At 34.2% G+C, this 22,124-nt stretch overlaps 1 protein-coding gene across 1 annotated transcript in view; it reads left to right on the top strand.

Moving 5' to 3' along the window:
- LRBA (LPS responsive beige-like anchor protein) overlaps positions 1–22,124 on the top strand; it is a 762,114-nt gene that overhangs the window by 725,196 nt on the left and 14,794 nt on the right. Inside the window, exons 52-53 of the mRNA XM_040626351.1 lie at positions 585–740; positions 6,802–6,969. Of these exons, the coding sequence (XP_040482285.1) occupies positions 585–740; positions 6,802–6,969 (324 nt within the window). The remainder of the gene's footprint in view (positions 1–584; positions 741–6,801; positions 6,970–22,124) is intronic.

Below are 22,124 nucleotides of genomic sequence, written 5' to 3'. Positions count from 1 at the left end.
CTACATGCAAGTGCAGCTGCAAACAGGGGAAATGGGAGTTCACATCTAGTCAAATTAAAGACCTGTTAAAGCCAAAGTACTTCAAGATGCTACAATATTTCAAATATATGACATTTAAATTCTAATATCTCTTTCCTGTGACAAAAAGTTAAAGGTAATAGATTGTCACAACGCGAATCCATTCTCATGACAATGGGTGTAATGAGATTGTCAGAAACACAAACCTAACTGTGGTGCGAGCTGGAGACTGTAATCTCGTTTGGTCCTGCCCAAGAGCTAGAAAGCATGTTCTGAGAATTGTATACTATTTTGAAATTGTAGTATGTTATTATTTTTCCCTCTAGGCAAAATTTCTTACTGAGATGTTGAATTTAGCTACCCACATTCTTCCAACAACCGGATATATTTTCCTGTTTATTCTTCAAATATCACTGTGTTTAAAATTTTAAATTAAAGATCAAATATTCTTATCCTGGAATGTGTTACCTCTCCTGCCTCACTCCTCACCCCCAGTGTTACAAACTATAGGATTTTTGTACGTGTGTGGGTTTAGTTAGATTTTTGTTCTTCCTCTGTTCTCACAGCCAGCAACACAGGAATGCACAGGAGGCAAATCACTGACCTTTTAGACCAAAGTATTCAGGTCCATTCCCAGTGCTTTGTCATCACTTCAGACAACCGCTATATTCTCATCTGTGGCTTCTGGGATAAGAGTTTCCGAGTCTACTCTACTGACACAGGTAACTTACTTTCTCCATCAGTGAACTAAAGTTAACTGCAAGTAGCATTGAGGGGCTTAGAATGCTCTCTCATATTCCTTTCAGTACTTACAGGGTTGTAAAATGTGTAACATTAGAGACACTGTTTTTCCCTTTTAAGTAAAAATCTATTATACAGTCCACTATTAAGTTAATTTCAGCATATTTTTAAGAGGCAGTTTTTTATAGTAGGTGTGTCCCCAAGCCTCGTGGTTACAGAATGAATGATTCATTTGAAATCACATGCAGGTATGTAAATACCATCCACACGTGTATCTATGCACAATCATATAGCAGACGCACACACATACTGGTGTATTTTCCCACATTTTTTTCCTTACTGGGAATTCTCATTAAATGTATTTCTTAGTAGTAGATACCTTGCCTCCACTCAGTTCTGCATAGAATCTTGCTGAAAGCTACACCATCATGAAGGAAAGTAGCTGACTACTGATTTTATATGTGACAGAAGCTCTTGTTAGAATATAAAACGTTAAGTCCATTTATTCATTTGCATGCATCTCCCTAAGGGACAAATCAAGCTTAAGTCACTATTAATGTGGAAGATCCAATCTAGTAAAATGTTTGTAAGTTTTTGTATATAGGACATCGAGAAAGTGTAATGAAGTCTCTCTGAAGTATTTTGGAAACTGTTAGAGGGGGAAGTCAACTTATGGTAAATATGTAGTTGAACATTTAAAAGAATTAGAATTAGATATTAATATATCAGAACTTGATAATACTGTGGAAGTAGATTATTTCAACTAAAACAGGGATCTACAAATATCTTCCTTAAATGTGGTAGGAATAAGAAATTCTTCATAATTGAAATTTCTAGTTGATTTAATGTTTTATAGTAAATTATTTTTCAGTCTTGTCAGTAATCTTTATAGAATGTATGAGTCCTTGTTTCTCCTTTAGTAAGTGTAATGTATTGAAAAATTAATTGTTGATTATTCAAGGACTTTGTCCTTAATGCATTTTGATGATAGTACTGTAATACAGCCATGAGAAACTAGGGGAAATAGTCGACTATGTTCATATAGAACCCTAGAAGTTGTTCTTGCCACGATCTTGTTTATTTATTTATTTTTCTATGGAACTGATGATCTAGTTTTCTTATAATTTGCATCCTACCTTCTGTACGTCCAGAGAGAAAATATCATTATTCGAGTCTTTCTCATTTGTCAGGTGCTTATTGCATGTTTAGGTCTATGAGGTTGATTGCTACTGAGCCTAAAACTGCTCTAGAATTCTTAAAAAGTGCCATGGGGATTGGTGTGTCCCTAAAATTATTTACTATTATAATGAATTTTCTCTGCTTTAGTCATTAAATTCAAATTTTAACTTCTTCTTCCGCTATTATGGTAATGATAGCTTAGAATCATTTGACCTTAAATTGTGCTCCCTTTTAGCAAAAACGTTCAGATTAACATTGCTACACTCTTTCACAAAATTTTCTTAAACATTCTTTTAGATTGCTTATTGTTTCTTACACATTAAAAATTATTTTATAATCTATATACAATAAAATTAATTCTTTTTGGGTTAAAGTTCTGTAAGTTTGGACAGTGTGCAGAATTACATAACCACCACAATAAAGATGCAGAGTAGTTCTTTCATCCCAAAAATTCCCTGTGCTTCCCCTTTATAGGCCCCTTTTCCCCCACCTCAGCCTCTACAGAACTATTCTTCATCTCTGTCATTTTGCGTCTTCCAAAATTTTATGTAAGTGGAATCATATATTATGTCAATCTTTGGTTTTGACATTTGAGGATTTTTGAGCTTGCTGACATTCCATGTCACTTTTAAAAAGCACTGAATATTAATATTTATAGAGCTAACCTCACTGTTATCTAATACTAATAATTAAAATAACACATTCGCACACAGTTCTTTAGAATTTACAAAGTTCTTTCATATGCATGATATTGTTTCAGCCTCATAGTGGTCCTGTGAGAGAGAGAGAGAACGGGTATCTTTATCCCCATTTTTCAGATGATGAAACTGAGGTTTAGAAGGGTTAAGTAACTTGTTGAAATTCTTAGAGATAGTGGTGATTGAACTGGGCCTTGGAGCCAGCTCTTCTGAATTCAAATGTAGCATTCTTTGTGATTCTACCATATATTGTACCCGTCAGTATTGGTTAATTTGGGAAAATGCTATAATTTATAACCCTAAGTTCTTAGTATGTCTTCCATGTTATGTTAGATTTGATAAGCTAGATACCATTCTAGACTTCATAAACTAGGTAACATTCCTTCCCCTCTTTCCAAAAGTCTTCCACTAGTTACTGTTTCTTAAAATGTGTGTGTGTGTGTGTGTGTGTGTGTGTGTGTGTGTGTATACGAAACATTTTTATAAGTAGTAGCCTTATTTTAAACTTCATTTCAGTGGGACTCAGCTTGTACAATATTTATGCTTGCCAGAAAAGTTATGAAAAAATCCTGAAATGATAGTCCTAATATCTTAATATCTTATATACAAACTATGATGCTAGTTTTATTTAAAATAATTTCAGTTAGGGTAAATATGTGTTTGTGTTTTTTGACAATAGGGATATTAAATATTTTCTCCTTTAAGTTTGTCAGAAGCAAGGGGAAAATTGTATGATCAATAATATATAATAGCAAAGCTATCACAAGTGTTGAATTCAATTATATTTTAGCACATAAGCCAAAAAAAAAAAAAAGAATCCTTCTCTTATTAGATTCGGGGTGCGGTGAGGGGGGGAGAGAAACATGGTTGTAACAGAAAATTCTTGAAACATAAATCATGTTTTCGGGACACAACCAGAACAGCAGAGGCAACAATAAAACCTTCCCTTGGCAGTGGGAATTATTTTCAGGCCGCATTTTAGATTCAGTGGTGTGGAGTCCTGAGCTTGAATTTTTTTTATTTGTAGCACAGCTGTCAAATAAAACATTAACTAGAAAATTTGTTCTGTCAAAAAAGGGATATTCTAGTGCTTGTGGTAATATTTGATATTAGTGTGTGGAGAGGTGGACTGGTATTAAAGGAAACAAAAAATAAAGGTTGAGGAACACTTATGAGATTATCAGAAAATAATTTACGAAAAAGAGCAGCAGGTATTTATATGCTGTGATTTATTTAGGAGGAGTGAACCTCAACCTCATAGCAATAACAAATATTGCGGAGGAAGGCTGCCAGAACAGGAAAAAGTAAACTTGAAAAAATAATGCTTTCCAGAGTTGAGTCCAAAGTATAAATTGTAAAAAGTAGTTAATTTGTATTAAAGTGTGAAACACTTTAGATGTAAATATGTAAATGTCACTCCCTCATTTCAATCTTCCTTGACGCCCAATCTAAATTCATTCTACATTATTCTCACTGATTTTTTCCTTTCATAATACTCATCACTATTCTTTTGTTTTTCTTTTAATGATTTTTTATTATATTATGTTAGTCACCATACAGTACATCCCCGGTTTCCGATGCTCATCACTATTCATAATTACATGTGTTTGTGTTTGTTTAATGTCTGTCTGCCCCACTAGACACTAAATACTCCGAGGGCAGGGATTATGTCTATTTACCACCAATGTACATGTAAGAAGGCCTAATGCTTGGCACTTAGTAGGTGTGCAATAAATGTTTGTTGAATAGGAAATAATTGTGATAACTTTGGGGACAAAAATTAAAACACTAGGAAATTTTAATGAGAAAAGAAACCACAGTGACTGAGTATACATTTTTCTAACACTGATATTGTAGATACAGGGCAATGACTTAACCGAGAAATAACAAACGAATCTTGGAAAATTCTGCCACTATAGTTAATTCATCCCACTTTTACAGTTAAATCTTTCCACTTTGTCCTCACATGAGTTGGAAATTAGGTAAGTTACCAAGTGAACAGCTGCTCGTTTCCAAGCCTTCTGGAAGCACGTGGATTTCCTGCGTACCATGTGCCTCCTGTACCTACTTAATTATAGTCACTCCCCTCCTTACTCCCACAACTCACCGAGGTGATAGGTATCATATCTGAAATAAGCCTACCCTCAATAACCCATTTAAATCATTCCTGGAGTTTACATGCTCTCTGCACTTAGGTGTAGGCTAAATACAGAAATAACTGTACATACTCTGTTATCAAAAAAATAATCAGCAGTATGGTGTGTTCAGTTATTTTCAGTAGTTAAAACTCACTGATTTAACCTTCAGTTTTCTGATTAGTAATAAGAGTGCATTGAGCTTCCTAACTTTTTCTTACCCTCTATAAGGCGGCCTGCCTTTAACCCCACCCATTTTACCACAAACCTTTCCACTTTGTTCTTCAGATAAATTGGAAATGATATAGAAATGATTATATCTTTTCATATTTAATTTGTCCTTTTTCTTTTCCATTTTTTTCATTCCAAGAAGTCTTGAATTCTTACCATATTCTTTATCGATTCAGCTAATTTTTTTAATAATAATTTTTATTATGTTATGTTAGTCACCATACAGTACATCCTTAGTTTTTGATGTAGTGGATACAGCTAATTTTTAAATGAAATGTTTTGATATCAGTTTAAAAGGTTGGAGAAATTCATAAGTACATATTTTTAACTTCTAGCAGTTAAAACACCTACTTTGACTAAAGTCTTTATTCACGGGAGAAAAAATACACTTTCTTAATTGTGCAATTTGAGACTGAAATGAATCTGAATTTAAAGTTACTAGTAGTAGACTCTGCAGGAGTGAACACGCTGTATTTGACTTTCTGAGTTAAGTAAACTATATTTCACCTTTTTTTAAAAATTTGCAGCCTTTGTAATAAGCTTCAGACTTATTAAAATCAAGAGTTAAAAAATTAACATAAGTACTTTTTTAGTTATATTTGTGATTATCTTGAAAAGTTAAATACACCTAGATGCTAATACTTAACTGAGACCTTAAACTTTTGAATAGGTTATGATGTTTCCAAATTAAACACGAACTTTTTAGGCATATTAGGTTTTTTTCAGCCTAGTGGTCTTTCTTCTCGAATATTTGAATTCCATTTATATGACCCCGCTGAAACACGTCTTTAAAAATAAAAAGAAATTCATGCCGACTATGAGAGGTGGACATACTATGACATTCATCTGTACTTCTGTAGACATTTCAAAGGAAAATGTTAGCTAGAAACCATAGGGATGTAGTGGAAGGGCTCCTACAGCTATTTCATTCTTTAGACAAGTTTGTATGAATTATAAACACCATATCTGATTTTTAAACAAAGATTCTCAAAGTGGGGGCTTTACTTTTTTTCTGGCACTGTGATGTGAATAATTCATCCTGTGTCCGAAGCCCTCCCTAGATGTATAGTAAGTGTACTGGGTTCCTCCCTTTCGTCCCCAGTCATTAATGTTCAATAAACTGCCATTATCTTAACTTCATCATCACCCCCCAAGGAATTTTCATCATTCAGACAATCAAAACAAAGAAAGAATGATCCAGCTCTAATTGCAATCACAATATATTAGTCTTTTTACCAAAACTTAGTTCATGTAGTTCTGATTTGAAAAGAACAGAAACTCTCCAAAGTGGCTTATATCGTCCTTGTATAGATCACTTAAAAAAAGAGAAGAAATACATTATATCTTTACTAATTCAGAGACAAGTTTGTATTAGCAAAGTCTGAATTATAGAGTAAAGAAAGGCACCCAAGTTTTATTTTGCTTTGAATCATACAGAGTAACTTAAGAAATTGCTGAAATCGTTCCAGATACAAGTTCTTCTGGGCCTGCTTTAATCAGTAGACCTGATTCATTTGGAATTTATAGTAGCCACGTATAATGATATGGTATCATGGTCCTCAAATATTGTTTGTTGAAATAGTATTAACATTATGTCTTTCAAAAATGTTATTATCACTGACTGGTTGTTTGTTGTTAATATTTGAAGAAAACTTTTAGGTTAAACCAGATCAAATTTGATTGTAAAATCTGAATCATCAGAATCAGAGTTAATATGACTTCATTATCTTATAAGTTAAATGGTCACTGGAATTTCTTTATTTTATAGCAGTTTTAAAGAAAATTGTTTTGTATTTCAGGAAAATTGATTCAAGTGGTATTTGGCCATTGGGATGTGGTCACTTGCCTCACTCGTTCTGAATCCTATATCGGGGGAAATTGCTACATTCTCTCAGGGTCACGTGATGCAACCCTTCTGCTCTGGTACTGGAATGGAAAGAGCAGTGGGATTGGAGATAACCCAGGCAGTAAGTACAAACTTATTTCATAAGTAAACTGTTAAAGTGATGTATAATAACATTTTGCAATGAAGTTATGTTTTTTATCATTGCGAAAGTGAAACTGAATTATCAAGTCTTTTTAATTTCTTAGTTATAATTTAAGAAAGGTCTAGATAGCCTTTCACTTATTAACATTTTGTGAGCATTGATAATTCTCAAGTGCAAGTACGAAATCTCATTTTTCATGTTACAGGTTATTCTTATGATCTGAAAATGCTAGTTCTTCATTGAAAATGGCTGTCACCAAATAAAAGAGAGGTGTTTCATTCACGAACAAGATACAACATAAAAGAGCAGTCACATATTGCTCGATCTTGTTTATCGAATGCATATTTTAAGAGAGCAAAAGAACAATTATAATTTTGTGGAAATGAACCAGTCTTTATGAAGAATATGCTTTCATTTACATATTAAAAGATGAAACAGGTCATAAAAGGCCAATATGGAATATTCAAATTGGCTCTTGGTTTTTCAGATGGGAAATGAAAATGTTCACCAACAGCCTTAAACATCTTTATGAAACTATGCTGAAGGCAGTAAAACAAAAAATGTGTAACCATTTAAAATTGTAATTCACAGAAGGCAAAAAAGGAAGCAGCTACCATTAAAACCAATCGCACACAGCTGCAGAAAAGAAATGGCTTTAGAAAAACACATTAAGAAGTAGGAAAAAACAATTAAAGGACCACCTGAAAAATGAGAATTTAATTAAAATGATTATGACAACACTGAAGAGTTCCTGCAAAAATAGCTTTAGATTTTTATTTCGTAAGGTAGAGCATTTTAACTGCTCTTAAATATTTACAGTTTCTTAATTTAAAGCAAGTTGCACTGTATTTGGTTAAGGAAGCACCATTTTGTCCCTGATTGCTTTACCTGAATATCGTGGTACTTACTTCTGTCACTTAACTCTAAATTATCAAACAGTCTGAATACACTTCAGTCCATCACATTTTGGATTGACTTCTGCAAGCTGTGCTTATTAAGTGTAATGTTTGAAAATGAAACCTTTTTAAAAAATACTTAGTCAAAAACCAGTGTATAATTTTAAAAGAAGTATATGGGAAATATTTTCTAAAAGCTGTGTTTATGCTTTTTTGTTTTGTGTGATGGGTAAACATAATTTTTATTAAATCCTCTAATGTATATTTCTTATGTTACTCAAATCAGGGATGATTCCTTATACAAATATAATATGAAAAATAACTTCAAGGCTGTGATGCTTTGGATAATACAGTCTTTGTGATCAGGTCAGACTCAGTATATGTGTTTAAATGGGAGGGTGATGTGTTCGTGTGTGTATTCTGCATATTTACAGAGACATCTGCATTTTATATGTAACTAGGATAAAATTTTTAAACATGTAGACTTCGGGGATTTTGTTTTTCACTTTCGCTTGAGAAGTACTTCATATTCCTTACATGACGGACCCTTACTTTGTGCTCCTTCTTCATTTCTGGCCTTTCAGGAGGGTCTACTTTCTTTTTTTCCTCTGTCTGTAAATTTAGTTACCGAGATTCAGTAAATTATCTAAGACAAACCTAGGCTTGACATAAATAATAAATATACAATTTGTTACTTAGCTAAAAATATTTAGGGAGAACTTTCTCTTGCCTTAAAATAATCTGTTTCATGTGCTTACAGCATTGCAAACACAAGAAAAAATTTTTTTGTTTGGTTTTTGTTTTTTTACTTCCTTGACCTAATTGTGTTCTCTGTGTTATACATGGTCATTACCAATGTGTACCCTGAGAAGTGGCTAAAGGCTTATTAGCTACACTTACATGTAATGGCCGTTATTCAGATATTAAAGTGTATTCTAAAACTGGAAATATTCAGCTTTTCCAGAAGGGAGAAATATATATTTAAATACCTTATAAATCATCCTAGAGATGGTTTTTACATGCATGTCTTCTAAAAAAATGAATCAAATAGCATTGACCAAATCCTGGAGTTTGGAGTAAAGCAAATCTAAGTTCCGAGCTTTGCTGTGCTCCTTCTGTCTTGTCCGTAAAATGAAAGCAACAGCAGTAACTGACTTAAGGTGTTCTCAGAAGCACAGAATGCTTAGAGCAAATAAATCACCACATAAATACCGTCTTGTTGGCGTTAGAGTGTATATTATAATGTTGTATTTTTCATAAAGCACTTCATCTATACCCTCTCATTGTCTGCAGTATGGTGGACATTAACTCCTAGTAATGCTGGTAATGAAAAAGAAAAAAAAAATAAAAGAATAACATAACAGCACATCTAATAAAAATTTTAGAAAATTGTAATGTATCTTGACTAAATTAAATTACCTTTCTCAAAGTGAACCTCATCCTTTCTGGCCCTTTTATAGTGTCTGATGTCCCAATCTAATTTTGCTTTAGCTTTGAAGGATGAATCTGGGAGAAAGACAAATAGGCACTTTTTCATATAATGAGAATTTCCACACATTAGAATAGAAAAATGAACAAGCCGGTCTAAGCTTTTCCAAAGAAAATGACAAACAAAAACAAAGACATTTTTACCACGCATGTGAACCGTGTTTTACACATTCATGCAAGCTGGTTTGGATTTTATAAGCCTCTGCTCGTTGATGGCTCCACGATGCAGCCGCTGAAGTCAGAGCTTTTGAGATGAGGAATTTTAGGTTATGCTTATTCCTATATTGTATCTCCTGGAAGCAATATAAGTGACCTTTAAGAAACAGCCACACTTTTTTTTTTTAACGTATAATTTCAGTCTGGTTTATAAATGCACACAATGGCTCAACTTAAATTTTGAATACAGACTTTTTTCTTTCTTGAAGGGAAAATTAAAGAAAATTAAGCTATTGCTTTTTCTGCATTTTTTAGGTCTCATTCAAGCATTTAGTTTGTGTGTTTTGTTTTGTTTTTTTCAAAAATCATGAGAATAAGCTAGTAATTTTCCTCCTACGGTCATACGCCTGCGCCATTTTCTACAAATCTGATACTAGTGCTATATGTAAAGTTCACAGCTTTATTACTATTTTTTAAAAAAATCATGGTATCCAGTATTAAAATACAGATTGCTTGGGCAATATCCGGCTAATTCAGCTGGATAAAATCTATATTTAGTATAACTTGGGCTTTTAAAAGGATGCACATGTTTTATAAACTCTGCCTAGATTACGTGGCAAAAGCCTTGTTTTCCTGTATAACAGAGAGTTTTTCATGTTTGACTCTTTTGTTTTGTGATAGTTGTCTCCTGTGGAATGTAATTTTCTTACCAAGAAAAAAAATTAAGATATGATTCCATTTAGTTGTAGATTTTTAAATAAAATTAACCAAGAACATTTTAATGAAAGGTATTTTCTACATGGAAGCATACCTCCCCTTGCCCTCGCACTCTTTGTGTTTTAGAACTGAATTCCTGTACCAAAATGCTTTTCCTGAAACACTCGTTTTCCCCTCAGAATAATGCTATACAGACCGTATATTTGCAAATTTTGGAGAAAATGTCCCCCAGTGCATTCAGTTGACATTTAAATACTTTAAACTTTGAAATGATCTTATGAGCAAGATGAAAATTTACAAAATAGGTATTAATTATCTATGATTTTGATATGTATTACTAGATCATAAACTTAAAATTAAATGCTTATTAAGCATTTAAAAGTAAATGCTTATTAAGTATTTTCAGGCTTCTGAGTAATTTTTTAAAAGCCGCAGTTGATTAGCTCGAGAAGCAAATGGTTGCTGACTGTGAGGGTGTTGTGCGGATGTGTGTATATAGTATTTCAGTAAAGTACTTTTCCATTCTCACATTCTGGTTTTGATTTGATTGAAAGGTGGCATTTTTTTTTTCCTCTTTGCAATCAGACATGCTAATCTATGTCAGCTTTCTCCTTTATGGGAATGGCGTCTACTGAAAAAAAAAACACACAAGTATTTAAGTTTTTTTCATAACAACAAGATTCTGTTCTTTAAGAATATTTCAGCACCATTAATTAGAAAGAAGGTTTTATTAACCATAAGGCTAGCACTAACAGACCACAGAGCTGTTTTTTAAAGTACTGTATGCCATAGCTGCCCTGCTTTTTCTCTGTCTAAAACTTCATTTTGTTATACTCTCATCAATCACTTACGTCATTACCGTAAACCCTACTGTTGTTAATTTTACTAGTATCACCCTAATGAGACATTCCTGCTATAATTAAAAATGAATTCTAACTTTCAGGCATTCTAAATTTTTTTTTAATTAATTTAGAATGATCTTGCCATATGACTATAAATACTACTGATATACATGGACTACTCATCAGTCTATAAGAAAAGTAGTATCATTATATGTCCAGGTGTGAATTATTTACTGGTTGCTTCTGTGCATATGTGCTTATGCATATGTATATTTTTGTGCACATATTTAGGAATTATGTTCTTTCTATCATAAAGCCTAATATGTTTTACTGAAGCTACTGATAAATCCTTATTCTTTGTCTTGCCAAAATATAGGTGGCTGTAACACAAACAGTACTACTCTCTGTAAGTAGGTGTCCTAGAGCACCATCTGCTGGACGTACTTGGGGACTTAATGTTGGTAAATCGGAACATCAGTACTTGATAAGTCAGCTGTACTTTGTTTTTAATTGGCTGTGATGTATTCTTTATGGGTCATAAATCCCAAGATGTGTACATTGGTGTGGAACCATGTAAGTTTGTAAAAGAAATCACTTTCTTCCTTCTTTCTCCCCCACCCTCAGGTGGATTTGGAAATTTATAATAAATATATTGTTTCAGGAAAAAGTAAGCACAACCTATGCCTAACAAAACAAAGCATGAGTTTGTCATGAGATAAATTCTTATCTTCTTGATCACCAGTCTTCAGTAAGCTACAGTGGAAGAAAATTGTTTGGATATTTTAACTTTATGTTCACTTGATTCTGAATATGAAAGCAATGCTTCAAACGAGTAGCCTTCTTATACCTGGGATGCGACTCTTGATCTGATTCTTTGTCCAGAGCGTGAGTTCTTGTATTTACCTCATTGAGAGCTTTCCTTGTGGCCTTTTGGCGTACACCGTTGTACTAGCACTAAGACTGCCCTGTATTTTTCTTCTTTTCTTGAAGAATTCATCAAGTTGGGTTTGAAACAGTATGTTGGCATTGTTCAAGTTCAGGTGACATTAAACTACTACATTTATGAAATTCTCCAGAAGGTCCAGGATGTTTAGTGCTCGATGATGTAATGCAGGCCCTCAAGTTCCAGCAAAACAACTCTGTATTTACTGCTTGTAACTAATAGTAGATGTGGTAAAAGGAATTATATTCATATGGCAAATGAATACAACCTTAATGTGCACCATATGCAGAGTGGTGGGGTGATGTGCCAATATATCACATTTATTTACCTTGTTTAGTTGCAGAGAAAAATGACTATACCATTCAGCCGTAGGCTATAGTCATATAAATATGAGAACAGAAGAACTGATGATTTATGCCCTCAAATTGAAACTGGGTATCTTCATGTATAGATGTTAACAGTGCCACACCAAAGAATGTTGCTTGTCTAATACTTTATGCTCAGATGGGAAATTTAATTTCAAACAATTGGTAGAACTAATGTATGGAGATACAAGTTCGCTCTAGTCAACTAAAGTTCTCAAAGAAAATTTTGAATGTATCTTCTTTCATTTAATTGAAACTGAATATCCCCTGAAATTGCAAAATCGCAAGCTACTTCTTGCATCCCTAAAAGGGGGGTTCTTCTGCTTTTTGAATATTGGGTGTGTGTGTGTGTGTAACATTATTAGAGAACCACTATAAGGGCACATTTAATCAAGACCTCTTGGGACAGCATATTAGACTGACTTTATCACCTTCCAAAAAGTTTATTTCCTTAGAGAAATTGTCTGACAGTTATAAGTATATGTATAAGTATATGTGTATAAGTATATGTATACGTATATGTGTATAAGTACCTCATACTGTACTTAAGGTATTCCTGAGAATCTATTAAAGAGACTCATTTTTATATGAAATTAAATACTTAAATGCTTCTAATGATTTCTTTTACAAAGCAATAATTGCTCTAGTCTTTAAAGTAATTTTGCTCACAAATAGGCTTGGTCAGACTTCAGATTCTAGATTTGAAGTATTTTTAGGTAGGAAAAAATCCTTAGAATTCTTTTTGCCTCCCATGGCTAAGGCTTCATGACTGCTAAACTTTTTAGCTTTTATTCTTGTAGCTTGTAATTTTCTACAACTGAGAGATTGCTTTATTTCCTTGGGGTGAATGGGATCAGGATGTTTCTTTAATTGCAATAAAACTGACATATAACGTATTAGTTTCAGGTGTATGACATAATAACTTGATATATGTATATATTGCAAAATGATCACACAATTTATTTAGGTAACATCCATTACCACACAGTTATAAATTTTTTCCCTGTGATGAGAATCTACTCTCTTAGCAACTTTCAAATATACAGTGTAGTATTATTAACTATAGTCATACTGTACATTACCAGGACTTATTTTATAATTAAAAGTTTGTACCTTTTGACCACCTTTGCCATCTCCCCTCCCCACCAACTACCAGTCTGTTCTTTGTATCTGTAAGTTCAGTTTTTTTGTTTGTTTGGTTTTGGGGTTTTTTAAATTCCATATAAAAGTGATACTGTGAAGTATTTTTCTTTCTCAGTCTGGCTTATTTCACTTAGCATAATGCCCTCAAGGTCCATCCTGTTGTCACAAATGGCAGGATCTCCTCTTTTTTTTATGAGTGAATAATAATACACTGATATATATATATATATATATATATATATATATCACATTTTCTGTATCCATTCATCCCTTGGTGGATACAGGTTGTTTGTTTCTATGTCTTGGCTATTATACATAATGCTGCAGTGAACATGAGGGTATAGATATCTTTTCAAGGTAGTGTTTTCATGTCTTTCAGGTAGATACCCAGAAGTAGAATTGCTGTATCATATGATAGTTCTATTTTTAATTTTTTGAGGACCTCCATATTGCTTTCCATAGTTGCTACAGCAGTCTACCTTCCTACCAGCAGCGCCTGAGGGTTCCCTCTTCTCCACATCCTCTCCAACACTTGTTATTTATTATCTGTTGTTGTTTTTTTTTTTAAGGATAGTCTTAAGTAAAAGTGGCTTTTTTTTTTAAAGATTTATTTTTAAGTATTCTCTATACCCAACATGGGTCTCAAACTCCCAACCCTGAGATCAAGAGTCATGTGCTCTCCTGACTGAGCTTGCCAGACACCCCTATTTATTGTCTTTTTGATAACAGCTATTCTAACAGTTGTGATAACTCATTGTGGTTTTGATTTGCATTTCCCTGATGATGAGTTATGTACCTGTTGGCCATCTGGATGTCTTCTTTGGAAAAACCTATTCACATCCTCTGCCATTCATTCATTCATTCATTCATTCCTCTGCCCATCTTTTAAAATCAGATTGTTTTATGTTTGTTTCTTTGTTTGCTATTGAGTTGTATGAGTTCTTGATATATTTTGGATATTAGCAGATATATGATTGGCAAGCATTTTCTCCCACTCCATACGTTGCCTTTTCATTTTGTTGATGGTTTCTTTTGCTCTGCAGAAGCATTTTAGTTTGAAGTAGTTCTGCTTGTTTATTTTTTGCTTTTGTTGCCTTTGCTTTTGGTGTCAAATTCAGAATGTTTCTAACAGTCAAAGATGTGAAATATTTTTATCTATATTTTTTGGAGGCAGAATTTTGTGTTTATATTACTAGACACTAGATATACAGTTATAGGAGTTATCAATGAATTAGAGTGAATATCAAGCCCCTCTCTGGGGCTTCAACAAATGAAAACTCTCAAGAAGGAAAAAGAAACACATTTGTTAAGTAGAATTTGATATGTTCATCTAATGAAATACTGCATGACCATTAATGTATTATGAGTTTGTGGTATCGACATGGAAAGATATGCTGCCTGTATCGTTAAGTGTAAAAGATCACCAAACTACATGTATATTATATCTTTTAGGTATCTGTGTCCATGTGTATACTCCATATTCTGTGTATATTTATGCATAGAAAAAAGTCCAGAATGACAGCCAGCAGAGCGTTTTTTATTATGTTATTTAGCAATGGTTATTTATAAGAAGTGGAATTTAGATGCAGTTTTTTCATTTCCTTCTTCATAATTTACTAAATTATCTGAATGTCTTATAATGAATGTGTATTACTTCGATAATCCGAGAAAATAAAGATATATTGCGGAGGAATACCTAATTATATTAATATACCTTCACTTCCTGCTGTAGGCTTCTAGATATTAGTAGTTTTATCAGAATTTATATGGAGTGTTAGGGAAGGTTGGAAAGTCTAATAAAAGAAAGAATGGGAGATATCAAAGTATGATTTTTAGAAATTAAGAAACAAAAGAATGACAAGAAACAAAAAATAATCAGAACCATCTCTAATTTTCATTTATGCAACATAGGATCAGTTATGATCCCTACTTTTGCTGAAAGGAGTGTCTACAACAGAGAGTGAAAATCATTCTACTATAAGTAGTACTATTTTACTCCTAGGTGGTACCTGCTGGGTGCTCACTACATGCTGGGCACCATTGAAAGCACTTTACCTGTGTAGTAACTACTATTAGGACCCTTGTTTTACAGATGAGGCACAGAGAGATTGTAAATATGTCTTTACTTGCTGCCCTGGGCCTTGAAGCTCCTAGATCTTACTGAAACTGTGAACATGCCCAAGGGAGGTCACATAGCTAGCACTCTAGGCCAGAGGTGCCATTCTTGATCACTAAACTGCACTGCATTTTTAATTTAATTGGGCCATCAGTTATAGAAAATTTGATGCAATCCTGTCACTAAAGCATGCTTTGTATTCAAAAGAAAATACAGAGATAATTTTGCTAAACTGAATTCTTAGGACAGTGTACATCATGTTAGGATTTTGAGTTTTTATTTATTTATTTTTATTTATTTATTTTTAAGATTTTATTTATTTTGAAAGAGAGAGAGAGAGCATGAGCAGAGGGGAGGGGCAAAGGGGGAGGGAGAAGCAGACTCCCTGCTAAGCAGGGAGCCCGTCCTGGGGTTCAGTTGTCCCAGGCAAATGCTTAACCCACTGAGCCACCCAGGCACCCCCAGGATATTGTGTTGTTTTGTTTTTTAGAGTGCTCAAGCAGAGGAGAGGCAGAGAGAGGGGGAGAGAGAATCTTAAGCAGGTCCACCCCCAGCACAGAGCCTGACATGGGGGGGGGGCAGTCCCATGACAGTCTCATGACTCTGAGGTCATGACTGAGCCAAAATCAAGTCATACATTTAACCAACTGAGCCACCCAGGCACCCAGGATTTTGTATTTTTTAATATTATTACACAATTTAGGGTTATACTTTAAGTATATAATTGTAGGTACATACTCACACAAACACATTTTTCTAACGTTGCTTAGAAGACAGAAAGAAATGCACACAGAGATGGAGACAGGAGAAAGATTATAAACCATTTACAGTGGATTTTTGTACCAACAGGATCTTGTCTTGCATTAATAATTCTAATATTATTTACAAGAGGAAGTTACCAAAATTTGCTCTTATGGTTGTCCCACCCTAAGTGCAGCTTTGGCTTATCTTTGTAGGCTATATGTTTAACCAAATTATCATGTTTTTCACCAAAGAGACCACAATGAATGGAGAGGAGGAGAAGGGTTGGTGGAGATAGAAGGAATAGAACAACTTTCAAATAATTTCCCTTTGCATAATTAAAATGTAATGTTATAATTCCCATTGGGACATTAGGAAGTTAATGGGAAATGTTTAAGAAACATTTAGTAGCTAACCTCATTTCCGCTTCAGAAAGCCATTTCCTTTCTCGGTTTGCCATTATGGTGAGCCACATGAGAAAGCTTAGTGTAGTTTTCACGTGAATTTTTTTTCTCTGTGCTGTAGTAATCGAAATGTAATTAAAATGGAACAAAGCCATGTGCAAAATAGAAGTATCCATCTCTAGGAAATGACTGGCATATATTGTATAATACTTAGATTATAAAAAATCTATACTTAATAACATATATTTAGGTTCTTAAACTTGTGTTTTCTTTCAGAATGAATACTCTATTGAAATGATTTTTTTTAAACAAAACTGGGTTTCATATTTTGTTTTACCTCCCTAAGAGGTCAGATGGTATTACATTTTAATAATGTGGAAAATTATATCAGTTGTTTTTATTTAAGGACTTTATTAATTGCTGTGAAATATTCATTTTGTATAAAAATTCATTTGTAATAAATAGTTTGAACTTCAGTACAGCTTTTTGACCTTTCCAATTCTAGGTATTTATAATTTGCAGGTTTATAGTAAGGTAACAAAACTTTATCCAGTGACCATTTAGAATCAAGTCATTTGCCAATACAAGACTATATTTTATTCCCCTCTTGGTTTCCACAGTGCATTACACATAATATATATCAAGTAAATGCTATTAAGTGAACAAAGGAGTAAGTGAATGAATGAGAAAGCAATTGGGAAATGTTAACTTTTGGCCCAGGAGTCATCTAAATTAAGTATTAATTGAAAGAACTAATTTCATTTCTACAAAAGTAGGAATAGGGGGATGTTGAACCAAACTTCGTTTCATAATAAATGGTATTTTAAAAATGAGAAATGAATGAAGGGGATTCTCTCTGCTAATAACATATTTAAACTGCTAATGAGAACTTCATAGTACATTTTGAAGTAATTTAATTTTCATAAGACTGAGGAGATGATGCCAAAAATACCAAGAACTTTATTTATTTTTTTAAATGTAAGTCAAAAGTTTGCCAGAAATGCATGTCTGGTCTATTTTTACCTGGATTATTAATCCCCCTTGCCTTAATGGAGATATATCTTTTGAAATATTTTTCTCATTGAATATTTATGAACAGGGTGCTAGAGAAATTACTATTTCCTCTTCTCTTCTTTGAGGTATAATTGTAAGTGGTTTAGGGTCCATTTGCTGGAGAAATATACTTAGTTTTGAGGGCACCAAAGAAACACATTTAATAAAAACATTTGTTATTCTGCCTAATGGTGTAAAACATGTCACCTAATATTTTAAAACATAGGTCCAATATAAATGCTAAATGGGTATTATGGAGATCTCGTGCTGCTTAAATTCAAGTTGGGTTGTTAGAATAGTGTCTGTAAATTTGTACTGATATTTCCAGTATTATGTACTGAGAAAAGCACATCTGTAAAAACTGGTGTCTCCTGGTATTCTCTGCAGGATTTGGGCTGTCTTTAATCTCCTTTGACTTGTTCATCTTCCTTTAAGGCCATCCATAAAGATGCACTGAGTATCCTTTTCAGCCTTTGGTTAGGATTCGCATCACTAGTCATAAACCTGCTCTCTGGACAAAGACACCCTTTCCTTTGAAGTAATTGCTCAAGCTTTTCAAAGCAGTCCAAGAAGTCTATCCTCTTTCTCTTTTTATTTTTCTTTAAGAAGAGTTTGAAGTGTAGCCCCTTAAACTAGCAGCAAGATAAATTTTTCTCTCAGCTTTATTGAAAGCCATGACGATTTTTCAAGCAGTAAGACTTTAAAAGGTTCTTAGAGGAATCTGTTCTGCTTTATGATCTGGCTTTTGGTAGATCCAGCTATCTCAGAAAGCAAAAGTAAAGACTTCTTGTATCCATTAACTACTGCAAATTTTTATCAAGGAATTAATCTGATATTTTTCAAGAGGCTTTTTTTTTTTCCTGCTCTTTATTTGGTTTAGAGACTTCAGTTAAAAAATGGTGATAGCTTTGGGGTCTTTGAAAAAGTAATGTATGGCCAGTATTGTTTTATGTGAGCTGCTTTCCCCCCCTAAGTATTAACTCTCAGGGCTGGCATGAGGTTGGGATGTGAGTGCTACCATGGCAATGAGTTACATGGTTCCTAGATTTCGTTTCTGGACTTTCCAAACAAATAGACACAGATATGGAGCAGTTTTTCCTTTCCTTTCTGTAGGCGGTTATTGCTGGACTCTGTGATCCAGGATGATGTATAACAGCATAATTGCAGAGAAATAAATAGATTCTGTGAGCCACATATAAAGCCTGTGTTCTGCCTCTGATTTGCCCTTCTGCCCTTAGTAATTTTATTCCAAGTGGTCCCCCAAATATCTATCGAATTTAAACAGTTTGGATCTGTTGGATTTAAGTCCCATATCATATAATTATATTTGCTGTAGTGAAATTTTAATATTTAAAACGCTTGGTTTATTGGAACTTACAAAAATCCGACAAGTATTTACTGTGAACAGATTTTTTTGATGAGAAAATGTAAAGAATTCTCAATCTGCATTGCAGATAATAAAGGGAATACACACACAGTTCAGTCTTTAAACAAGACTGGAAACATCTTTTTTTAAGAGGATTTGATATCCTTCCTTATATTCTTATACATGGATTTTTAGGGGCTATTAATGTGCATTACCTAAAGGGAAGGGAATGTTAAATAGCACAGTCTTCTTACTGGAAATCCAGCGAGTGTTTGTGAAACCAGTTACCTGAGAACAACCCAGTGGTCGTAAGTTTACCCTTATGTTTTTAATTTATTGTTTTTCTTTTCCTTTCCTTTTTTTTTTTTTTCCTTCTATATTTCCTGAACTGTCTAACCTGCTTCCTGGGTTAGAGAACATTTTGCCAAACTTTGAAGCCAAAGTCCTAGCACTGAACAATTCCTTATTTAGAGATCAGGCTCTAGGAAAAGAAAAATCTTTTTCAGTTTTGAAATCATGCAGTATGTGTATGTCTTCTGACGTGTGGAGGGAGAAATAATTGCTATAGTGTGGATCATTGGAAACTTGTATTTCGTAAGTAAAGCATACTTACAAAAAATCTTAATTATGAGTTTACAAAAAAGAATGCTTTTATCTTAACCCACTTAATGGGCTTAATCTTGAGGCTTCCTAAACTCTAACTTTATGGTCCTAGAAAATTCTCAGTATTTCAACTCTTACGTTAAAGAAATATAATTAGCAATTTTCTTACTTCCTCACTATGTCCCCGAGAAAAAATTCTTAGATCTAGAAAAAAAAAAAAAAGTTAGCACTGACATGCCTAAGTGACAACATTTTCTGGGTCCATTCCATCTGTCCTTTGTTTACTTTGGCTTACACTTTAGATTGCTTTCAGTTGCCACCAGTTTTCCTTCAAACTTTCATTTCCCACTAAGGAATTCCAAGACAACCCAAGTTAAAACACAAATCTGCCCACCTCAATAAAATGGTAACTTATGAAAACAAAAAAGGAACAATCACATTGAAAATGTATTCCTTAGAGCTTAATGATTTTAATTGTTGATTTAAAAAGGTTGCCAATATGTATAATTAAACATTAATTTTAAAAATAATGTATAATATTTTGTAGAATGTAGAGCATCTTGGGAAAGGGGGAAACTGGGGGCTAACTCTAGGTAACTTTTTAAAACATACTTATTTCTACTTTTTGTGGCAAAGCTGATCTCTAACAGAAAGTTAAGTAGTTCAGATTGGCTTACATTATTTGCTGCTTTTCTTTAAAAAATTCCCAAATTTGTGTACTTTTTAAGGAAAAAAACATAGTTGCTCTTATAACAAATTCTTTCTGGTTTGCAAAATGTCAAGTGAACTTTGTAATTAAGGTGGGTTTCCCTCAAAGCTTATAAACTTTGAATCAAAAGAAACCAAGCCCCTTGTTCCACTTACCGCATTGCCTTTTAAGAATATTTTATTTATTTACTTATCTACTTATCAGAGAGAGGATGAGAGAGAGGGAGAGAGCACAAGCACCCTCTTTCCTCTTAATATGTCATCTGACATCTCCCTCCGTCACTAAGCATGGAGGCCAGTCCCAGTGTCTGGCCGCACGTGGCACAGCCCGTGTGGTTTGATATGCCGCCCCTCTGCTTACTCTCACTGCGGAATAGCTTATAGTCACCAGAGGCCAGGAGGCACTCTGTGGGGACGCAGCTCTGTGTTGTGTTCCACAGTAAATGCATGGTAGTGATTCTTTGTAATGGCTGGACACAAAATACCTGTAGGCTCCAGCTGACGTGGGGCAGGAAGCACAGAAACCAGGCCCCTGTCTCCATCGAGAGGCCCTCCCCTGTGTTTGCTCATGGATCTCTGTGCATTCGGTAAAAGCTATTTTCCTTCTTCCCCTCCCTCCCAGAAAGCACAGGCCTGTGCATGCGTCTTGCATGAACTGTCAGAGTCCACTGTGACCCATCACCAAAACCACTGCGCTGGAGGCTCTTTTAATTGTGTGACAGCCAGAATCCGCCTTTCCAAGGACAGCAGGCTTCTGCAGGATTTTCCCTGACCTACCTGAGAGGATAACAAGTTCTTTTCTAGAGACTTCCGCAGCTGGTGCTAGAGACCTTTCTCTGGGCACATTTACCCCTTTGGGATTATACAGTATCACTTATCAATCTTCCTGTGAAACCAGTCCAAATTGAGGAGATCTAAGCATGCTAACAGAACACTGCTCTCTAGTCCCATTTATAAAGGCTTTCTGTGTCTTTGTCCTTAGAGACTATAAAATTGGAGGGCTGATGTGGCCTGAAAATAGTATTTTTCAGGCTAAATAAGGAATTTGGCTTATCCTTGCCACTTGGCATGAGTCAAGCCACAAAGGAAGCCCATGACTGTCCTCTTTATCTGAGCTGGGCATCTGTGGTGTGGGTTCCTTACTAACCACAAGCAGGTTTCTTTGCTTTTTATTTTGGGACTAAGATACAGGATGACTTCTTCTATTTTGAAAATGTCTGGAAACATCTTCCATTATCTGGATACTCATTCTCTGTTAGCCTTTCCTCACCTTCCTCCTCTAGCTTTCAGTCACTATTGGAACTACATGTAAGAGTTTGCTTTATTTTCCCTTTGTTCTTTGAACCACAGAGAAATACCCTCTGCGAGGTTTCTACATCAGGAAAATACATAACATTAGTAAATAAACATTAAGAGAGGGGCTACTTTCAGATTATCATGTCCTAGTTCAGACTGTCTTCACTACAACAGGGATCTCAGGGGCCCATGGAAAAGGGGGGGCTGCGTTTCTTTGAAATGTGAATCAAGCCAGAGTCACTACTTTTATAATCATCCATCTATAAATTGTCTATTCGAGCGGCTTATATTAAAATA

The sequence above is a fragment of the Ursus maritimus genome, unplaced genomic scaffold (genome assembly GCF_017311325.1).
Source record: "Ursus maritimus isolate PB19 unplaced genomic scaffold, ASM1731132v1 scaffold_11, whole genome shotgun sequence".
NCBI lineage: Eukaryota > Metazoa > Chordata > Mammalia > Carnivora > Ursidae > Ursus > Ursus maritimus.
The sequence above is the reverse complement of the archived record's forward strand: the minus strand, read 5'-3'. Positions and strand labels throughout refer to the sequence as shown.